Source organism: Littorina saxatilis, linkage group LG2, assembly GCF_037325665.1.
Source record: "Littorina saxatilis isolate snail1 linkage group LG2, US_GU_Lsax_2.0, whole genome shotgun sequence".
Taxonomy (NCBI): Eukaryota; Metazoa; Mollusca; class Gastropoda; order Littorinimorpha; family Littorinidae; genus Littorina; species Littorina saxatilis.
Window position 1 is genome coordinate 43,337,017 of NC_090246.1, and position 20,551 is coordinate 43,357,567.

Consider the following 20,551-nt stretch of genomic DNA (forward strand, 5'->3'; position numbering starts at 1 on the left):
TGACATCTTATTAATTTTTCTTGTCGGTTCCTGATTCCAAAAAAATATAGGTATAATATGTTTGGATTAAAAACAAGCTCAGAAAGTTAAAAAGAATAGAGATAAAAAAAAAAAACGTGCTATCCTTCTCAGCGCAACTACTACCCCGCTCTTCTGGATTGTCAATTTCACTGCCTTTGCCACGAGCGGTGGACTGACGATGCTACGAGTATACGGTCTTGCTGAAAAAAATGCAGTGCGTTCAGTTTCATTCTGTGAGTTCGACAGCTTGACTAAATGTTGTATTTTCGCCATACCCGACTTGTTTTATTTCCATATAAGGTAAAAGGTGATGCAAAACTTTGAAAATACAGGGGACTCCAAGCTCTAACTTTCTGAGCATGCGCTTTGGAAAACTAAAACATTGTGTAATTAACTGTCTTAGTTTCAGGATTTACAGTTCTCCGGAAGCTCATCCCATCCATTCTTGCAGTCGTCCTGGTTGTCACACATCCACTGTGTTTCTATGCACACGTTGTTGCTGCACTTCACTTCGCCTGCTGAGCACTGGAACAAGTCTGAAAAGCGGAGTCAAAACAGCATCGTTCACTGTTAGAAAATAACATTGAGGCGTCCATTCACACATACACGCACATACTCTGTCTGTCTGTCTGTCTCATTGTCTGTGTGTGCGTGTGTGTGTCTCTCTCTCTCTCTCTCTCTCTCTCTCTCTCTCTCTCTCTCTCTCTCTCTCTCTCTCTCTCTCTCTCTCTCTCTCTCTCTCTCTCTCTAAAAAGGATATAATGTCGTACGTCGAGATCCATCACCAACAAAAGAAACTGGTTTGCTTGTTTATATCCACGAGTCCTTAACGTTTCATAGACTTCATCACTTAGAGCAGCATTCGGTTGAAACAATATGGCTGGAATTAAAATTGCGTAAATCAGCGCCAGTCTTGACCGGTTTCTGCTACAGGAATCCAGCTGAACATGTTAACTGGTTTGATAATTTCGACAACATGATGGACGCTGTCAGCCTTGAATCCAGAGAAATTATACTTTTGGGCGATTTTAATCTTGATCTTCTCAAACCCAACAAGTGCTGGATGGAAAAGTTATCCTTTCATAATTTACAACAATTAGTAACGATTCCAACAAGAGTTACAGCTACCTCATCTACGCTTATAGACCATATATGTGTGTCAACCCAGGCTAACATTATTGAAACCTCAGTTCCAAGTATTGGTTGTAGTGATCACTTTCCAATATGCCTCACATGGTCGAAAAAAGGGGTTAGAATCCCCAAACGAAAGCATAAATTCATAACTTATAGGCTATTTTCAAAACTTGATAAAGAATCATTCCTTTCTGATTTAAGTTGTACAGATTTTTCAATAATTTATAATCATACTGACCCCGATGAAGCATTTGAATTATGGTACAACTTGTTTATAAAAGTATATGATAAACATGCACCATTCAGAACCTCTCGTGTGCAGCAACACCCAAAACCAAAATGGCTTACACACGACATTCAATGTGCGATTAATCACCGCGATTTTCTTAAACGTAATGGCAGAGAAGAAGAGTACAGAAAGCAGAGAAACGAAGTAACGTCCATGAAACGTGCTGCTCGCAAAAAATATTACCGTGAGCTCGCTGCATCAAATACGAAACAAAACTCAAAAGCCATCTGGAAAGTGATCAACCAGTTGACACGTAAAGAAACCGTAAAATCTTCTGTCATTGATGTACCTGCTGATGATCTTAACATTCATTTCACTTCTATTGTTGAAAAAATAATCACAAATGATAGATCAAAACAGAATAATCTGGACAAGTTGAAACAGTTTTCTGTTTCAAAAAATATTACACATAATTTAGACATCCCCCTGTTATCTGTGAGCGAAGTCTTCCATTATCTGATATGCTTAAAACAAACTGGTACTCATGGTCTAGATAATCTTGATGGGAAAATTTTGAAGTTGTCTGCCCCTTTTATTGCAGAATCTCTGACATACGTTTACAACTTGTGCCTGGACAAATCTGACTTTCCCGCCAAATTAAAGGAGGCAAAAGTAATCCCGCTATTCAAATCAGGTAATTCTTCTGACCCCGCCAATTACAGACCAATCTCGATTCTTCCTGTTTTATCCAAACCACTTGAAAAACACATATATACACACTTGGCCGCACATTTGAAGAAATACGACCTTATTCATTCAAATCAGTCAGGCTTCAGAGAAAATCATTCGTGCCACACAGCATTAATAAACCTTCTTGAAAACTTGCTTAACAACATTAATAATAATGAACTCTGTGGTGTCCTATTCGTCGATTTTGCAAAAGCATTCGACGTCATTAATCATGAGTTACTTTTAAGAAAATTAGCTGAGTATAGATTGTCACCCCAAACCCTATGCCTCCTCTCATCTTTCTTAGCCGGACGAGAGCAATCCGTCTGCGTGAATTCCACTATGTCAAGTAAAAGACCGGTGTTATATGGAGTCCCCCAGGGTTCTGTCCTTGGGCCACTTCTTTTCTCTCTGTATATTAACGATCTTCCTCTTAGTGTTAATGATGATTGTGAACTATTTGCTGATGATACGACCATACACACTTCTGATAAAAAATTAGACAAAGTTTATTTATCATTGCAGAACAGTGTAGATGATCTCATTAATTGGACAGAATATAACCACATGAGTCTTGGGGAAAAGACCAAATACATGTTGAATACAACAAGGCAAAAAAGACAAAACATCAAGAATAATCCTCATTCCTTATTAATTGGCAACGATGCAATAGCGGAAGTAGGAGATCACAAAGTATTGGGAGTAAATATCGATAATAATTTATCTTGGACCCATCATGTTAGATCGTTGTGTAAAACCATGTCGAGGAAAATATATTTGTTGAACAGAATAAAACACTTTCTTGGTCCACACTCAAGGTTATTATTTTATAATGCATACATACAAACCATCACGGATTATTGTTCGACCATCTGGGACTCAGCGAGTGCAAATATTTTAAAACCACTGTATAGTCTACACAGACGAGCACTAAAATCAGTTCTATTAAAACAATCCAGTCTTGTTTTCGACGATTATAAAAAACTTAAGATTTAATAATAATAATAATAAGAAGAAGAAGAACATTTATATAGCGCTAAATCAAAAACTTTCGTTAAAAAGGCTTGCTCTAAGCGCTTGACATCTAAACTAAAACGTCATTCACACTCTTTACAATGATGTACAAGAACTTCATGTCACACTCTTTCATTCAGTATAGCACCATTCACACAGTTGTTATTCTGTACAAGACAATAAGTTAGTCTAACATTTAGAATGTTCATAAGATGAAAACAAGAGAAAACCAGACTGATTAAAACAACTGCTTAGTGCTAACAAAGCATGAATCTTAATGATAACGTAATACATGTTTAACTGTTAAGACCATAAAAAAAAGATTTTGCCCTTAAAAGAAAGATTTAAATCAAATAAAGGCGTGCTCCTTCACAAAATCCTTTCCGGCCATGCACCGAGTGCTTTCATTACAAAATTTAAAGCCAAACCAAGCCGAAAATTCAACGTCCCCATTCCGCGGATAGATCTCTTTAAATCAAATTTAGCTTATTCTGGCAGCGTTTTGTGGAATTCTCTCCCGGAATCAGTTCCAACAAGTCTCAATACTTTCAAAAAACACCTCTCATTACATTTAATGTCAAATTACGAAAAGTCACAGTGATGGAAGACTTCGTTCTGATTATTTTCATATTGATCATATCTGTCCATAAAGCATCAGTGTTTCATAACGCAAGAATGTATGTATAGCCTATAGTCATGTGAATAGTTTTTCTGCCTTTTTTACATTTAGTCAAGTTTTCACTAAATGTTTTAACGTAGAGGGGGGGAATCGAGACGAGGGTCGTGGTGTATGTGCGTGTGTGTGTGTGTGTATCTGTCTCTGTGTGTGTGTGTGTGTGTGTGTGTAGAGCGATTCAGACTAAACTACTGGACCGATCTTTATGAAATTTGACATGAGAGTTCCTGGGTATGAAATCCCCGAATGTTTTTTTCATTTTTTTGATAAATGTCTTTGATGACGTCATATCCGGCTTTTCGTGAAAGTTGAGGCGGCACTGTCACGCCCTCATTTTTCAACCAAATTGGTTGAAATTTTGGTCGGGTAATGTTCGACGAAGCCCGGACTTCGGTATTGCATTTCAGCGTGGTGGCTTAAAAATTAATTAATGACTTTGGTCATTAAAAATCTGAAAATTGTAAAAAAAATATGTTTTTTATAAAACGATCCAAATTTACATTCATCTTATTTTCCATCATTTGCTGATTCCAAAAACATATAAATATGTTATATTCGGATTAAAAACAAGCTCTGAAAATTAAATATATAAAAATTATTATCAAAATTAAATTTTCCAAATCAATTTAAAAACACTTTCATCTTATTCCTTATCGGTTCCTGATTCCAAAAACATATAGATATGATATGTTTGGATTAAAAACACGCTCAGAAAGTTAAAACGAAGTGAGGTACAGAAAAGCGTGCTATCCTTCCCAGCGCAACTACTACCCCGCTCTTCTTGTCAATTTCACTGCCTATGCCGTGAGCGGTGGACTGACGATGCTACGAGTATACGGTCTTGCTGCGTTGCATTGCGTTCAGTTTCATTCTGTGAGTTCGACAGCTACTTGACTAAATGTTGTATTTTCGCCTTACGCGACTTGTTTATTTTTATTTTTATTTTAAGATTAGAATAGTCCCTCTCTGGGCGAGGGCTGGTTGAAAAGAAGCTCGTTTATATTGCTTATGCCACAACCCTCGTAAAATAAAATTTGATTTGATTTGATTTGATTTGATTTGATCTCTCTCTCTCTCTCTCTCTCTCTCTCTCTCTCTCTCTCTCTCTCTCTCTCTCTCTCTCTCTCTCTCTCTCTCTCTCTCTCTCTCTCTCTCTCTCTTTTGTAGTTAAACTCCGCTGTACAAAAGAACCACACAATTTTTCTGAGGAGCATCCCGGGTTGCACGAGGACAAATAAGTTGTAATATGTTACTGGTTGAGTTAATCATTGAAGCATGGGGTCGAAAAAGGATTCCGACCTGCATGAATATTCAAAGCAAAATGACAGATACTTCAAAAATACTTATAACGCTGGAGTATTATTTTATTGCTCTCGATCAGGGCTATTGTGAGTGCATATGAAAAACCTTCAAGATATTTTACGAACTTGCCACGACATGAACAGGTGAAATTGAGCACACAGTCATCATATCTGAAGACTTTGACACCTGCAAAAATACATTGAGCTCTGCCAGGCAATATCCTTTGCCCGAGACATTAAACCAACCTCCAATCAAATTTATACAAATGGACAATTTGTAATTTCACGCCCCGAGTGTTCTTTGAGGGCCAGCATTTCCGCCGGAATGAACATCGCTTTCCGCCTGTCCACGCTTGCTTGCTTTCAATTTGCAAGAAGAAGAAAAAATTTAAATTATGGGGAACTGGTGATGAATAATGGACTGGTACAAATCTACGTGCCCTTAGTATTCCGGTGCCGGTAGCACTTTCGAGAAGGTAGCGTAATTCCATTGCACCAGTCAATCTGCATTTTAATGAAAAAGTTTATAACATTATTCTTTGTCGACAAAAATTGTCCGACAACATTTAGAAAATAATTTGAATGGCATCAAAACTTTGAAGATACAACACTATTTTAGGATAGAGTTAAATTTAAACAGCTACGACAGTCTGTTATGACTTTTGAACGCTTATTACGTAAATGATAGATGGTGGTTGTTTATCTTCAAACAGAATTTAACAGCTGTAGATCTATTGTGGGAACATACCTGTCAATCACCAGGGCCGGACCAAGTTCGTTTCAGGGGGGGGGGGGGGGGGGGGGTTCCAACTGAAGGCAGGGGTCCAAAGTCCGCATTTTTTTTCTCTAAGAGGTACATTGGATGGCCAGGGGGGGGGGGGGTTCCGGAACCCCAGGAACCCCCCCCCCCCCCCCCCCAGATCCGGCCCTGATCACATAAAGCTACTCACCGCAGCCCGCCTCGTCGTCTCCGCCCAGACAGTCCCTGTCCCCGTCACAGCGGTATTCCAGCGGTACACAATTCCCTGTTCCCTTACACAGAATTTCGTGTGGTCCCGTACACTCGTTCGGTGGGGCTGGTGATAGTGTAAGTCATTGTGTGAAAAATCATCAAGTAACAAGATGATAAGCAGCATCTTTGCCTTCGAGGGCTTTGAATCATGAGCAAGTGAGGCAGACTGAGCGGTAACGTGAAAAATCATTAAGTAACAAGATGATAGACAGCGTATTCGCCTTCGTGGGCTCTGAATTATGAGTAAGTGAGGCTGATGGGGGTCTATGTCGACCATATGAGTGGGATTCCCTGTGGGTGGAGTATCTGAAGGTGGATTCCCTGTGTACAGGAAATACCACAGGGTGGAGTTCCTGTAGAGTTTCGCTGATCTCGCTGAAAGTCACGTGATGCTCAGCGACATCGGTAGAATTTGATGTTTTTTGATCTTTTTTAATAATTCTTAGAAATTCGAGTATGGTTTGCAAGTTTTATTGAAAAAACTCCACCCAGTGGGATTCCCTGTATACAGAGAATCCCCTACAGGAACTCCACCTACAGGGAATCCCACTCTTTTGGTCGACATAGACCCCTTCGGCGCAAGTGAGGCAGACTGAAAGGTGTAAGGAACAAAGGGATGAAGCGCTGGAGAATAGGAAACATGTGAAGGAACGAACGACATCCACCTGCGTGCGACGATCATCCCTTTTTGAGGATGAACTTCGGTTGTTAATTTTAATGCTTATTATCTCAGATGCCAGGAGTCTGGTTCCGCGTAACTCTCATTTACTAGGGCTGTTGTTGACTTTTACGCTTACGTTCTTTTGGTTCTTTCGTTTCAAGAGCTTTGGTTGCCAGTGGCAGTGATAGCGTAATAGGTTTTTGAGCAGCAGAAGGTTTGAGGAGTTATACCTTTGAGAACGTTGCTGAAGTCGTAATGAGGTGTCATGAGAAAGTTGGCTTACTTCAGTGAACGTACATGCATTTTGTATTTTGTTTTACATAGTCGCATCCTCATCATAGCTATCTTCGTTTAACAATGTCGGCTTAATAGGCTATCGATCACGAATAGGAATCTGAACGGCGCCAGCTATTCATATCGAAAAGCATTTGCCGAGGTGACTTTTCCGGTGTAACACGAGAAAATTACTCCCACAAGATTTTTACTCCGGAGTAAACATTTCGTACGAAAAAGTTACTCCCTTTACGAAAAAAGCACTCCCCCATTACACGAGAAAATTACTCCCCAAGACAGGTGAGTTCCGAGTAAACATTTCGTACAGAAATGTTACTCCCCTGACGAATAATTAATAACGAATAAATAACTTCACCCCAAGACAAGCAATTCAACTTCCCATGCCAGGTGTACGAAAGTTTTACTCCCTTGTCCCCTGTTAGTCTTGGTGGTGGAAGGGGTGGAAGGAGGGTAGCGCGACATTCGTGTGAGCGAGATCACTTATTGGCATTATCCCTTCGCCCGCATCCCATTTTTGCGTACGAGATTTTTACTGGAAGTAAAAAAAATGGGGAGTACAAATTTCGTGGAGTGAGTAATTTGTTCGTGCCTTGGGGAGTTCTTTTCTCGTACGAAAAGTGTACTCGGAGTAAGAATTTCGTACGAAATATTTACTCCGGAGTAAATTTTTCGTGGAGTAAAAATTTCGTGTTACACCGGCAATCTTCTTTCAATGTTTTGTCACTGTTGCCAAGTCATTTCTCGAAGCCTTCATCCGGTTCAGCAAGAAATGTTATCAGTTATTACTTACGACACTGTGGCAGAGTTTCATCGCTGTTATCCTCGCAGTCAGACTGCGAGTCACACGTCCACTCCTCCTGGACACAGTCAATGGCGCCACTGTGGCACTGGAACTCCCCCTGTCTGCAGCCACCTGCACGTGCACATGGGAGGTACAGTAGGAGGCACAAGAAACGGGCCACAATCACTGTTGCAAGTGATGTTTTTCGTCGTTTGCAAAATGTTGTGAAATACGAACCAGATAACAGGATAATTAAGGTACGTCAAAAAACGTTTGCCTGAAATCACGACACACTTTACCCCTACTCATTTTACACAATTTATGAAAAGGTAGAAAGAGGCAACGATTAAAAACAACGTACTTGTCGTACAGCTTGTTTTTCTATTTGGCATACCCTAATTTATCTCGTTCATATTTTACAAGAGTTTGAAAACGAAAAAAAAAATCACTTGCAACAGTGGGCGCGACCTAGCGTGTGTTTTTGTTGCCTACAACTTTACACCTTAAACGCGATCTGTACAGGTTTATATGATTACTTGGGATAAGATCATCCTTCCAACAAAGTACAATCGAGGGTTTTTTTTAAAATAATTTTGTCACTGGCAACTGTGTTGAGCTGCGAAATTAAATCAGCTAAAACAAAAAGAGAAACATTCTCACCCGCACATGAAGCAAAAGTAAACACACTGTTGATTTTTCCTATGTCCGTCATAATTAACATGATGATTTTCACGGGAACAAAAACACGTGATCTTTTTCATCTAGCTCTGCTATATTTTACAATATAAACCTAGCAAAACTGTTCGTGATCGACGTTATATTGATGCATTCTCAAATCAGTTCCATGTCAAACGACTAATCGACTATGACTTACCTGTTTCCTGCCGTTTTAGAACATGACTGTGTTTGGTATTTTTCTTTGGATCAGCGCCGGAGAGAAAAACAACGCAAATCAAAACCACAACAAACACTCGCATCATTTTTTGAGTAAGGCACAAATCCTCAGCCATTACCTTGTCTGAGATTACTAATCTTTGTGCTTCTTTCGTGTGTATGTATATGTGTGTGTGTGTGTGTGTGTGTGTGTGTGTGTGTGTGTGTGTGTGTGTGTGTGTGTGTGTGTGTGTGTGTGTGTCTGTTTCACCAAATAACATCTGATCTACTTTTATACTGTAATCTCTTGCTCCAGATATTGTTTTCTTTAAATCTAAAAAAAATGGTCGATTTGTCATTGTGTAACTTATTTGGGCGCACTTTTGTTTGTCAATCGTTTAGAAATATGTTTAAAAAGTGTAGCATAATTATGTGAACGTAACCACCTGTCCTAAATTTGTGTATGATAAGATCTTTGGTGCCCGTGAGTCTACTTTGACCTTCAGAACAGTAGAAAATAAGAGAGCTCATATGAAAAGAAAAGCAACGAAAACTGTATTATTCCCGTCCTGATGTGTGGGTTTTTTTTTTCAATACTTGATACAGTCGTATAGTGCCATATGGTTTTAACTGTCTGTGTCAGTCCATCGGTGAGAACTGTTTAACGCATCGACAAACGCATTTCTTTGTCTTCGTCTTGTTCTTCTTGCTATTTGTATAAAATTTCTTAATGTTCTTCTTTGTGCGTAAATGGAGTGTGGCTCGAGCAGAGGGAGGTTGGTAGGCGGGAGGGTTGAGGGGGGGGGGGTGGGGGTGGTAGGGGTTATTGTGTTAGATGAACCAGATTAAAGGGTACACGCAGCACCCACAGTTCACACAACGGCAACGACCAGTTTACCATCCCACGTGGTATAGTGGGACCCTCTTCTCACACACACACACACACACACAAACACACACACACACACACACGCCCGCACGTACACACACACACACACACACACACACACACACACACACACACACACACACACACACACACAAAGACTGGTCTGTCGTCATCCTCGTCGTTGCGATTCATTCAAAGATGCAAAGATTTTCGTTGTTGATACAAAGGGACTTGACGCTCACTTTCTGCACGCTGAGAACGCCACTTCCTACAGTGACGCTGAGAACGTTCAAAAATACCATCAAAATATTAATTCTGCCCTACAGCGTTTTAGTTGGTCCATGATGGGTCCAACCATTTGTTTTCCTAATTTATGTCAAGCCTCTGATGCCAAGAAATTGAGTGAAGCCGACCCGCTTTGAATTTTCAACTGTAATATGACTAAGGAGTTACGCCCCTTATCCGTTCGTTATCAAAGCCTTGTGTAGGGAACGTCATGGCTTTGAGTTCAAAGTGGCGCTTATGTGTAGTGTGTTCGTTCGTATGTATGTCTTTGTGTGTCTGACCTACCTACTTGACGTATAGTTTCAATATATTTAAATTAAGCTTACATTTACCACAGTCAAAGTACAATTTAGTTTCTTTTTCCTACCGTTTAGTGCAGTACTTTTATACGTATGTACTGTTTGTTTTTATTGATGCTCAAGCAGAAGAGTGCACTTTTCCGTAAACTTACTAAATGAACAGTGAAAGTGATTCGCATTCAATGATCTTTCTAGCTGTCTGCAAAGACTTTGGCACGAAGAAAACGTTAAATGATGGTTAAAAATTCAGTTTGAGTCAGTGAATATGGACAAATACAAATCCTGGTCGGATGGCTCAGAGTAAAAATCAAAACTCTCATTCCTTTACTCCGAATATAATTATGCTGAATGCTTCTTTTGTGCTCATTCTTTCTTTCTTTCTTCCTTTTTATCTGTCTTTTCTTTTTACATTTAGTCAAGTTTTGACTAAATGTTTTAACATAGAGGAGGAATCGAGATGAGGGTAGTGGTGTGTGTGTGTGTGTGTGTGTGTGTGTGTGTAAAGTCATTCCGAGAAAACTACTGGACCGATCTTCATGAAACTTCACATGAGAGTTCCTGAGTATATTAATATCCCCAGACGTGTTTTTGGCTCACGTAAGTGTAGCCTATGCGATGCTAACTTTTGTCTGTCTGTGCGTGCGTGCGTGCGTGCGTGCGTATGTATGTATGTATGTATGTATGTCTGTGGTAGAAACTTTAACATTTGAAGACGTCACAACATTTGAAGACGTCACATTATGACGTAAGAGGGTTAGACGTCACGCGAAGGAATTACTGAAAGTCTCGGTCATTGTTATTTTGCCGAGCGGGCCGAGACTAGTTTTTTCTTCGAAATCGGCCATTCAGATCTAGATCTACTGTCTCGCTTTCTTGCACAGTGTCACCTATGCCGCTTACTGTGTGTGTGTGTGTGTGTGTGTGTGTGTGTATGTGTGACGAAGTGATTGAGTTTGTGTTACTGTTTGTCGATTTCTTTCGTGAGCCTTGAAGGCTTCGCCTCTTGTTCTTTTTTTGTTTGTTGATAAAATGTCTTTGATGACGTCATATCCGGCTTTTTTGTGAAACAGAAACAGATTTAAAATTGATTGCATTGTATTCCTTGTCTTCTCCTATATTCAAAAATATATAGATATGTCATGTTTGCTCTAAAAATGTGCTCAGAATGAAAGAAAATAGGTTCAGTAAGTACTACGGACGCGTGGTTAGCGGCCGAGACTATCTGAATGTAGTCTCGGCGATGATTGGTTTGTAGTGTTGATCTTCACTAAATGTTTTTATATCGCTTCACGCGACTTGTTTAGTTCTCTTGCTACTAACCCCCCGCGGGTGAGGGGGAGTCCCATATTGGTTGGGACGAGAAAGAATTTACCCGATGCTACCCAGCATGTCGTGGGAGGCGACTAACGGTTCTGTTTCTCCTTTTGCCCTTGTTAAGTGTTTCTTGTATAGAATATGGTCAATGTTTGTAAAGATTTTAGTCAAGCAGTATGTAAGAGATGTTAAGTCCTTTGTACTGGAAACTTGCATTCTCCAAGTAAGGTCATATATTGTACTACGTTGCAAGCCCCTGGAGCAATTTTTTGATTGGTGCTTTTGTGAACAAGAAACAATTAACAAGTGGCTCTATCCCATCTCCCCCCTTTCCCCTATCCCATCTCCCCCCTTTCCCCGTCGCGATATAACCTTGAATGGTTGAAAACGACGTTAAACACCAAATAAAGAAAGAAAGAAAAGAAAGACTTCTGTTTCTGCATTATGGAGAGCAAGAACGAGAAGAAGAAAAAAGTATGTTCTTGTTTTGTCCATCAGCCCCCGCATCGGCAGTACACACTCAAGCCATCTCTGACTGAGTCGACTGGGCCAATCACAACAGAAAGGGATTCATTCAGACCCGAAGATCTGTTGGCCACCATTAGCACGGACAATTGATTGGTCATCCTTCACACTTATGGCGGCGCTGTCCTGCGGCATGTTTGTCCAGCGTGGCCAAAGCTCCTGAGGTCAAAAAGCCAGACAAACGCCGTCAGTGCGCAAAACCGGAAGCGATGACGGAAGTGCGCGCTGGTGGACGATGGGAAAAACTGCGCTGGACTGATGAGACAAGGCTCATGAGCCCCAATGAAACTAATGAAGCTCGTTTTGATCGAGATCAGGCGTGTTCAGTTGTGCGTGTGCGGTCAGGTTGGGGCCGGACACGACAGATGGGCGGGTGAGGGAGGGCCGGGGTGGAGGGTGGCGACAATGGACAGTAAGGTCCGGAAGTACGCGGATGACACATACGGGCGGCTGGATGGTCAACGGCTGAGTCGGCTGAGAAGTCACTGCTTTTGGAGCGAAATGAAGTCTGTGCGGGCTAACAGTTTTCAGTGTCTGTTTTTATTATTTGTTTGTTTGTTTGTTTGTTCGTTCATGGGCTGAAACTCCCACGGCTTTTACGTGTATGACCGTTTTTACCCCGCCATTTAGGCAGCCATACGCCGCTTTCGGAGGAAGCATGCTGGGTATTTTCGTGTTTCTATAACCCACCGAACTCTGACATGGATTACAGGATCTTTTTCGTGCGCACTTGGTCTTGTGCTTGCGTGTATACACACGGGGGTGTTCGGACACCGAGGAGAGTCTGCACACAAAGTTGACTCTGAGAAATAAATCTCTCGCCGAACGTGGGGACGAACTCACGCTGACAGCGGCCAACTGGATACAAATCCAGCGCGCTACCGACTGAGCTACATCCCCGCCCATTATTTGTTTGATTCCATGGTTGATTCAGCGAATCGTAGTTTTGTTCATTGAGCATGCTATTGTCTGGTTATGTGGAGAGAATTAACAGTGATACTATGAGTTATTATGGGGGCCAGGAGGCCCCCATTTATACGGATAGTTTCGAGGTTGACCATGGGCAGCGCCATTTTGTTGTGAAATACGTCATCAGTTTGTGTACACAGGAAGTTGTGACATCCGTCACCCTATGGGAGGGGTGAAGGCAACCTTGTTCATCAGTAGAAAGTTGTGAAATCCGTCACCCTATGGGAGGGGTGAAGGCAAAATTGGTCATCACTGAGTTTGTGTAACACAGGAAGTTGTGAAATACGTCACCCTATGGGAGGGGTGACGGCAAAATTGTTCAACAAAAACATCATAGGCCGAACTGTGCAGGGTTAACCGCAACAAACTCAAACCATTCATTCCACTCTGCATTTGAGTGACTTATAAACCAACATTTTTATGTCTTATTTTCAGCACAGGTGTAGGAAAAATCATGAACCAAAATGTTATTTATGTTGTAATTTAACATTTGTTTTACAAATGTAACCATGGTCTTTCAAACATACAGTGACATTAAACATTGTTATGTTAAAAAAAAAAAAGAAGAAAAAGAAAAGCTTTTGTGCACAAATCAGAAAATACATTGTACATTTTACCTACAGGCCAAACAAGAGATCCAAGCAAGTTGCACTGATCTAAAAATATATTTGTCAAAAAGAGGCGCTTGCATTTGGATGTGTCCAATGATAGTAGGTTTGGTTGTGATCAATCAGAATAATGTAGGAATACAAATGTATGACAGTTTGGTATGATGACATGTAATTCACATATGCTGAAATATAAAATTATACATCATATAATATTAATATGGCTGTTGCCATGACCATGAACCCCAAGAAAGGTTTAATGTTATGTAAATCAAAATACCAAAATCAAGCACCTATTAATCTGGTCTACGGCGCGGGAAGATTAAGGCCTTCGTAAACGTTCAACGTTGGCCAATAATGACTGATTTTAACAATGTTGTGTCGTTTTGTATTATGTTGTATTTTGTTGATCAATTGATAAATATGTCTTCCCAACATATTACAAATCAAACAGAAATAAAGTCTTAGAGAACTACAATAATTATTGTTGCCGTCAAAACCTTGCAAGGCCTCAACCGTTCTCACGAGATCAGTTACATTTTCTCTCTCTCTCTCTCTCTCTCTCTCTCTCTCTCTCTCTCTCTCTCTCTCTCTCTCTCTCTCTCTCTCTCTCTCTCTCTCTCTCTCTCTCTCTCTGTGTATGTATGTCTTTGTCTGTGTCTCCCTCTGAGTCTCTCCGCTTCTGTCTTTCTATGTCTGTCTCTGTCTATGTGTGTGTGTGTGTGTGTGTGACAGTGTGTGTGTGTGTCTCTCTCTCTCTCTCTCTCTCTCTCTCTCGCTTTCTCTCTCTCTCTCATCTGACTCTTGGCACACAGGTCAACGCAGAGGTTAACTTGAGTGCACGTGTACCTGTTGGGCGCAAAGTAAGAATCCGGGGCAGAGTTGGAATAATCGGTATTTCCCAAAACCTCATTTGATTTCCAACAAAGCGCCGCATTTCCGGAAACGAGCTGCCTCGTTCTAGAAATGGCAACCCTTCGACTGGCAAAAAAAAGTATACCCTTTTCACAGGTCATGAATAAGGTATATGAAAAAGCAAGGTCTTATACAGGGGAAGTCTTGAATTGGGGGTGTGGGGGTACACTGTGTAACAATTATCTCAGTGACACTCAGCGCATGCAGCTAGCTTGTTGCTGCTGTCTCGATCTATTTTGAACACAATGAATTTTTTTTCTCAGAGTAGAGTGTTAGTTTGTTACAACAGGCTGAAATCATCTTTAATTTGAATCAACATTTTGCAACAATCAATCACCTCAATATAGCGCACAGACTTGCACATTACGTTTCAAGAGCCTAGATTACCATACTGTACATGCAGTGACAAGAGCCTACTCAATAAAGGGACGTAATGCTGTCTCTGCAGCCCAGAGAGACTGTGAGTTTAATATATAATCAGTTAAGACTGGGTAAAAAAATATTACAATCGATAGTTACCAGTGAAACTGAAGTTATATCGGAACACTCTTGTTGTGTTTTTGTTGTTGTAAAATGTAAGATCTGAAACGTTAAAAATTACGTAAAATTGGTGCGCTTTGGTCGAGTGGGATGGGTCGTTGAACTGTGTTGTTACAACCCGCCGAAGTTATCAAAAGTGTTTTTGCTTTTTGTAATTCGGTTGGTTTGGTGCGTTATACAATGCATCTGCTTTTTCAAGACTAAGCATTGATCTCATAGGCCATCATGACTTGTATCATTTTACATCGCATTCTAAGAAAGAGCAGAATTCTCACTATGCGCGCGATACATTTCTAGAATCGCGTAGCGCAAAGTTGGAATTCCTACAATGGCGGCCATTGTTAGAATTCCAACAAAGCGCAGGTCATTTCCGGAAAAGCGCCGATGACGAGATGGGTCGCAACATACCTAGGAGGGGGGTGATTTCTTGAATTAGCTGAGGGCGGAAGGAAATCGCTCACCTTCCACGTCCAAAACGTAGTGATATTGACACGCCAGATTAGTGCGGTGGCGTATTGTGCTAAGCAGGAAAGCGCGCTTTTCTGCCGGTATTCTTGTTAACTTCGCAATTTCCGGGAAACATCCACTTTCACTTTGAGACTGTTCTGTTTACATTCGACACTATCAAAACCACTTTGCAATACTGAAATAATTTTTTCTGTGTTCGAAAGCTACAGCCAATCCTTATTATGTCCCCTTAGGTACAGTTTTATAACATTATTGGCACATGTAAACAATAAGAATTAATTAATGAACGCTACGAAAAGGGCAGCCTTTAACCTCCCTGTTGTCACTCAGCATTTTTTCTTTTTTATTCTCATCCACACTTTCAACACTTCCCCCACCCGCCCTCCCTATCTCAGATGCAATTTGTAAATCACGTTTTCAGCCTTCAATCCACTATTTAACATAGTAAGTCAAGCTTTTCAAATCAAATTAATAATTGCTTTGATGTTTTGCTGATGTTCATCAATTTATTATTTAATGGGGCCCAAGGACTGTTATGCCGGGGTGGAAGTAGAGATAAGCGCCTACTTCCCAAGAAATGCTCCAAATGGCTTCGTGTCTCCAAACACCTCTGACAGTCAAATCCAGCTCCTGGCCTTCACGTGGCGGGCCCTGTCTTCGACTAACAGGAGAAGGGATGCAGGCGGGTCACTGGCGCCTTAAAACCAGCTGCTTCGGGCAGATGGGGCTCGTTAACCTTGGATGGTCGCTCATCTAGGAGAAGGACAACTCCGATTTCAAAACCCGCACTGCCTTGTGTGCGCCTTGGGAAAGGCAAAGGCTACAAGAAGGAAAACTTCGACGTCAAACCCGGGTAGAGTGGACTCGACAGCCCAGCAAGGCAGCTACTCTTGGGGAGGAGGTAACCCTGAGTAAGAACCTCAACCACCGAAGACGGAAGACAGCAGCCAACTTGGCGTGGGGAGAAAATCGGCTGTCTACGCTCCCACGATAATATGGCCGTACAATTATCCTTATTATTTAATAAAGATCTCATGGTTCAAAATTTCATATGTTTTTTCAAAAACGTGCGTGTGTTCCATTTCAAACTAACCTCACTGATGTGAACTCCATTATTACTGTCACATCTGTTTTACAAATTACACCCATAATCCAAACCAACGCGCAAACACACACACACACCACAACTACACACATATGAACTCGTTACCATTAGCCAACGCTCGTCACAACACTGTCAGTCTCAAGTCTAAATAATAATAGTATAAATCATAACTAATTTTCTTCACACCATCATAGACATAATGTTGCTTCACATATTCTTTGTACAATCGTTAGTTTTCACAATAAATATTGCATTACTGTAAGTGTCTTCTTTTTCTTTAACAATGTCTTTCCAAAAACAAAACTCAAAGACCACAAAAGCTATTGCAACCTACTCCTATCTCTCGTCTCTCTTCCTGGGTACAATGGTACCTAAGACTTACATTCAAATGCTTACATTTCCATGCTACCCACATTGTCAAAATATCAATAATTATTCAAAACAAATGTTAACTACTACCTAACTTCATTTCAGACCCACACCCATTATTATACACACATTTCACATTTAAACCATTAGTCGGCCCCCTGTCGATATTCATCGACTAAGTTCCTTGTTTCTAATATGCTGACTGTTAGCAAATGATAACAGGCATGTCGAGAAAAAAGATATCAAGCATGAGCCTTTTAGGCGAATGCTGATATCGTTTGTGAGACATGACTGGGTGGCCGAGTGGTAACGCACTTGCGCTCGGAAGCGAGAGGTTGCGAGTTCGACCCTGGGTCAGGGCGTTAGCAATTTTCTCCCCCCTTTCCTAACCTAGGTGGTGGGTTCAAGTGCTAGTCTTTCGGATGAGACGAAAAACCGAGGTCCCTTCGTGTACACTACATTGGGGTGTGCACGTTAAAGATCCCACGATTGACAAAAGGGTCTTTCCTGGCAAAATTGTATAGGCATAGATAAAAATGTCCACCAAAATACCCGTGTGACTTGGAATAATAGGCCGTGAAAAGTAGGATATGCGCCGAAATGGCTGCGATCTGCTGGCCGATGTGAATGCGTGATGTAGGCCTATTGTGAAAAAAATTCCATCTCACACGGCATCAATAAATCCCTGCGCCTTGAATATGTGCGCGATATAAATTGCATAAAAATAAAAAATAAAAATACAAATAAAATCCCTGCGCTTAGAACTGTACCCACGGAATACGCGCGATATAAGCCTCATATTGATTGATTGATTGATATTAGAAATCACGGTTTTATTACCGTTTAATTTGACCAAAACAAATTTCGAAGCGACCCCGCGACTGAATTAGACAGAACAGCCGCAATGGGAACTGATTATGCCTGTCAGTCAAAGAATTCTCGTGACCTGGGTCAGCCAGTCAGAGTAATACTCCTGACGTGATGAATATTCACAGATCAAATGCGTTTGACACACAACAATCTCACAAGCCGATAAACCATGTTCAACATGCGTTTCGGTTGCTTCGCTTTTTCTTGTTGAATAGAGAGCGACAGATTTAGAACCGACTCAAGACGGATGGGAAATGACGTAAAGATACATTTGACGTAACGCGAGTGACGCAATTTCACTTGATTTTCCGAACTTAGGTAATTTAGATTTCAAGTGAGCGTGTCGGCATTTCACACTCAGAGGATGGGCGGTACCTTGCTGTTCCGTAAAGCACCCACCGACAAAACTCGCTTATCGGTATTTTTTTTTAGATAAAGAGAGTATTATCTGACAGCATTTGAAGTGTCATTCTGTAGAATAAATCACGCTGATATTGTTGATTTACATTTTTACTTTGTTTTGTCAATTTTTAGCTTGATATACGAAAAGGGTCCCTGAACGTTATAACATTTAACAGGTCACCTAGAATCCGTCCTGATTGGTCAAAAAGCCATATGGGGCACTGAATTGGTAATAAATGTATATATTGCATCCGACAAAAATGACCAAGGCCTATGAAATAAAATGACTTTTTGGTGTGTGTGTGTGTGTGAATCAAAGGATCCATAATACCATGTTTATGTCATAGTAAATGTCTACAAGTTCGGGTGTCTAAATCGAATCCACACAACAGCAAACAATAATTAACGTCTTTTCCTTTCGGTCTAATTCCCAAACTCCTCCCGAGTCAGCCGTTATTCCCTTGGTTTGTTAGCGGAGGTAGGAGGGTGGAAACGATTTTTGTGCTGCTGCGTTACACCAGATGTAACAGCCTAACTTGATGATAACGCCTCGAACACCTCCCCGGAGAGCGGAGCCAGCGACAGCATTGCCGCTCTCAATTGGACACTGGGGGATTCTTTTTGTTTTTGCGCACGTGAAGCATTGTGAGATTGTTTCACTGAGCTTTGTCGGGTTTCACCCGGGCGTTCCGCTCCACGGTAGTAATCAACATGGAAGAGTTGTTCTGTGCTTAATGAAGCGTGAACTTTGATTTCTGGTCAGGGGGGAAATGTGGCTAGCGGTGTAAATATGCGGGTGATATTTTCTGTGAGAATGAGAACACTTCGAGTGTGAAAGTGACAGTGGGCGGGAGGATGTAATAGGGTTCGCTGGAGCCAATAGCTATGGGTTTACGTCCAGCAAAACCAAACGCACCCCACATAAAATAAAACTCCCCATCGGCTGACATGAAGCTTAACATCCTCACATTTCCTCTACCCATTGAGTACCCGTCCAAAAAATATCCATTTTTCAGTACAAAATGTACAATGCCCTAGAGAGCTTTATATCATTGTTCATAAAAGCGTCTATATTATGTGGTTGTTGTTTCGTACATGCTGTGTATTAAAGCTTGTGGTTCATGATGATCAGTTATTATTTGCTTGTACATTGTTCTATTTTCATGTGTAAAATGTTATATTTAAATGTCCAGTGTATATTTTTACGTTTGTCCTTTGGCCGCTATTTCGAGATGGATAGCGTCATCTAAGAACATTCTATTAGTAGTACATGTTGTTGTATTAGTAGTTGTAGTAGTAGTAAGATGAACATTAGCTCATCAGTATGAATTCATTCATCCTTCAGTCACATTCACAAACACATCCACGGGAAAGTTAAAATGGTTTTTATTCAACTTTAACATGTGCTCTTTTTCTCTCATTCTCTCTTCAAGCGCAACAACAAACCACCATGCAAAATTAGTAATACATTACGAAATGTTCTTACCATTCATTCAATGGGTTTGATTGAACTTTCTTTTTAGCACTTACCATCTACTGTCAAAAACACATATCAAGATTCAAAAGGCTCAAATACACGCTAACAAACTTGAAAACAACTTCAAGAAAGTCAGAAAAAATAGAGAAAGAAGATATTTGACACCATGTCATTCGATAAAAGGTCACAACAACCATAAAATTCCAATCAGAGAAAATAGTGGATTGAGCATCTGACTGCCAAGTGCCCGATAAAATGAAAACTTTCTGTCAGGTCTATTCTTACTTTTACACTGACAAGATCAATTGTCTATTTAGTACTACATGTACAACAACTTGACACATAACTAACAGTAACACCCAAAACAATGGGTTTGTTTTATTTTGGAATAGCCTCATACTTACGAAAAAAGTGTGTCTTTTGGAACAGTTTTCAACTCTTAACAAAACTATCCTTACACACCAACATGAAAAAAATATCAGCATATCGAACATCAGAATCGAACAATAAAACAAATTCGCAATAATATCTGACACACCTGGTTTCACACCTTTTAGCTATTTTCATGAAAATAACACCCAATATTTTGATCTTTTAACTGAGGAGTGTCAAAGTCCTTGAGACATTCACAAGTATATTCCAACTATTCAAACACACAACAAACAAAATCATAAACCAAGGAAGACAGTTTTCAGACACCTTCAACAATTCATGCTTTTCATTCAAATTGTAACAAACTGCCCGAATTTGCAAACTGCACGCACCCAAAGAACACAACAACCACTTTCATC

At 40.6% G+C, this 20,551-nt stretch overlaps 1 protein-coding gene across 1 annotated transcript; it reads right to left on the reverse strand.

Annotated features, from left to right (window-relative positions):
* Positions 1-279: 279 nt before the first annotated feature.
* On the reverse strand, positions 280-8,885 carry LOC138956244 (low-density lipoprotein receptor-like). Its single transcript, XM_070327655.1, has 4 exons — positions 8,727-8,885; positions 7,862-7,984; positions 6,055-6,180; positions 280-557 (listed from the first exon to the last, which is right to left on the reverse strand). The coding sequence occupies exons 1-4, from the start codon at positions 8,860-8,862 to the stop codon at positions 427-429; spliced, it is 516 nt and encodes a 171-aa protein (XP_070183756.1). The 5' UTR covers positions 8,863-8,885; the 3' UTR covers positions 280-426.
* Positions 8,886-20,551: the final 11,666 nt, after the last annotated feature.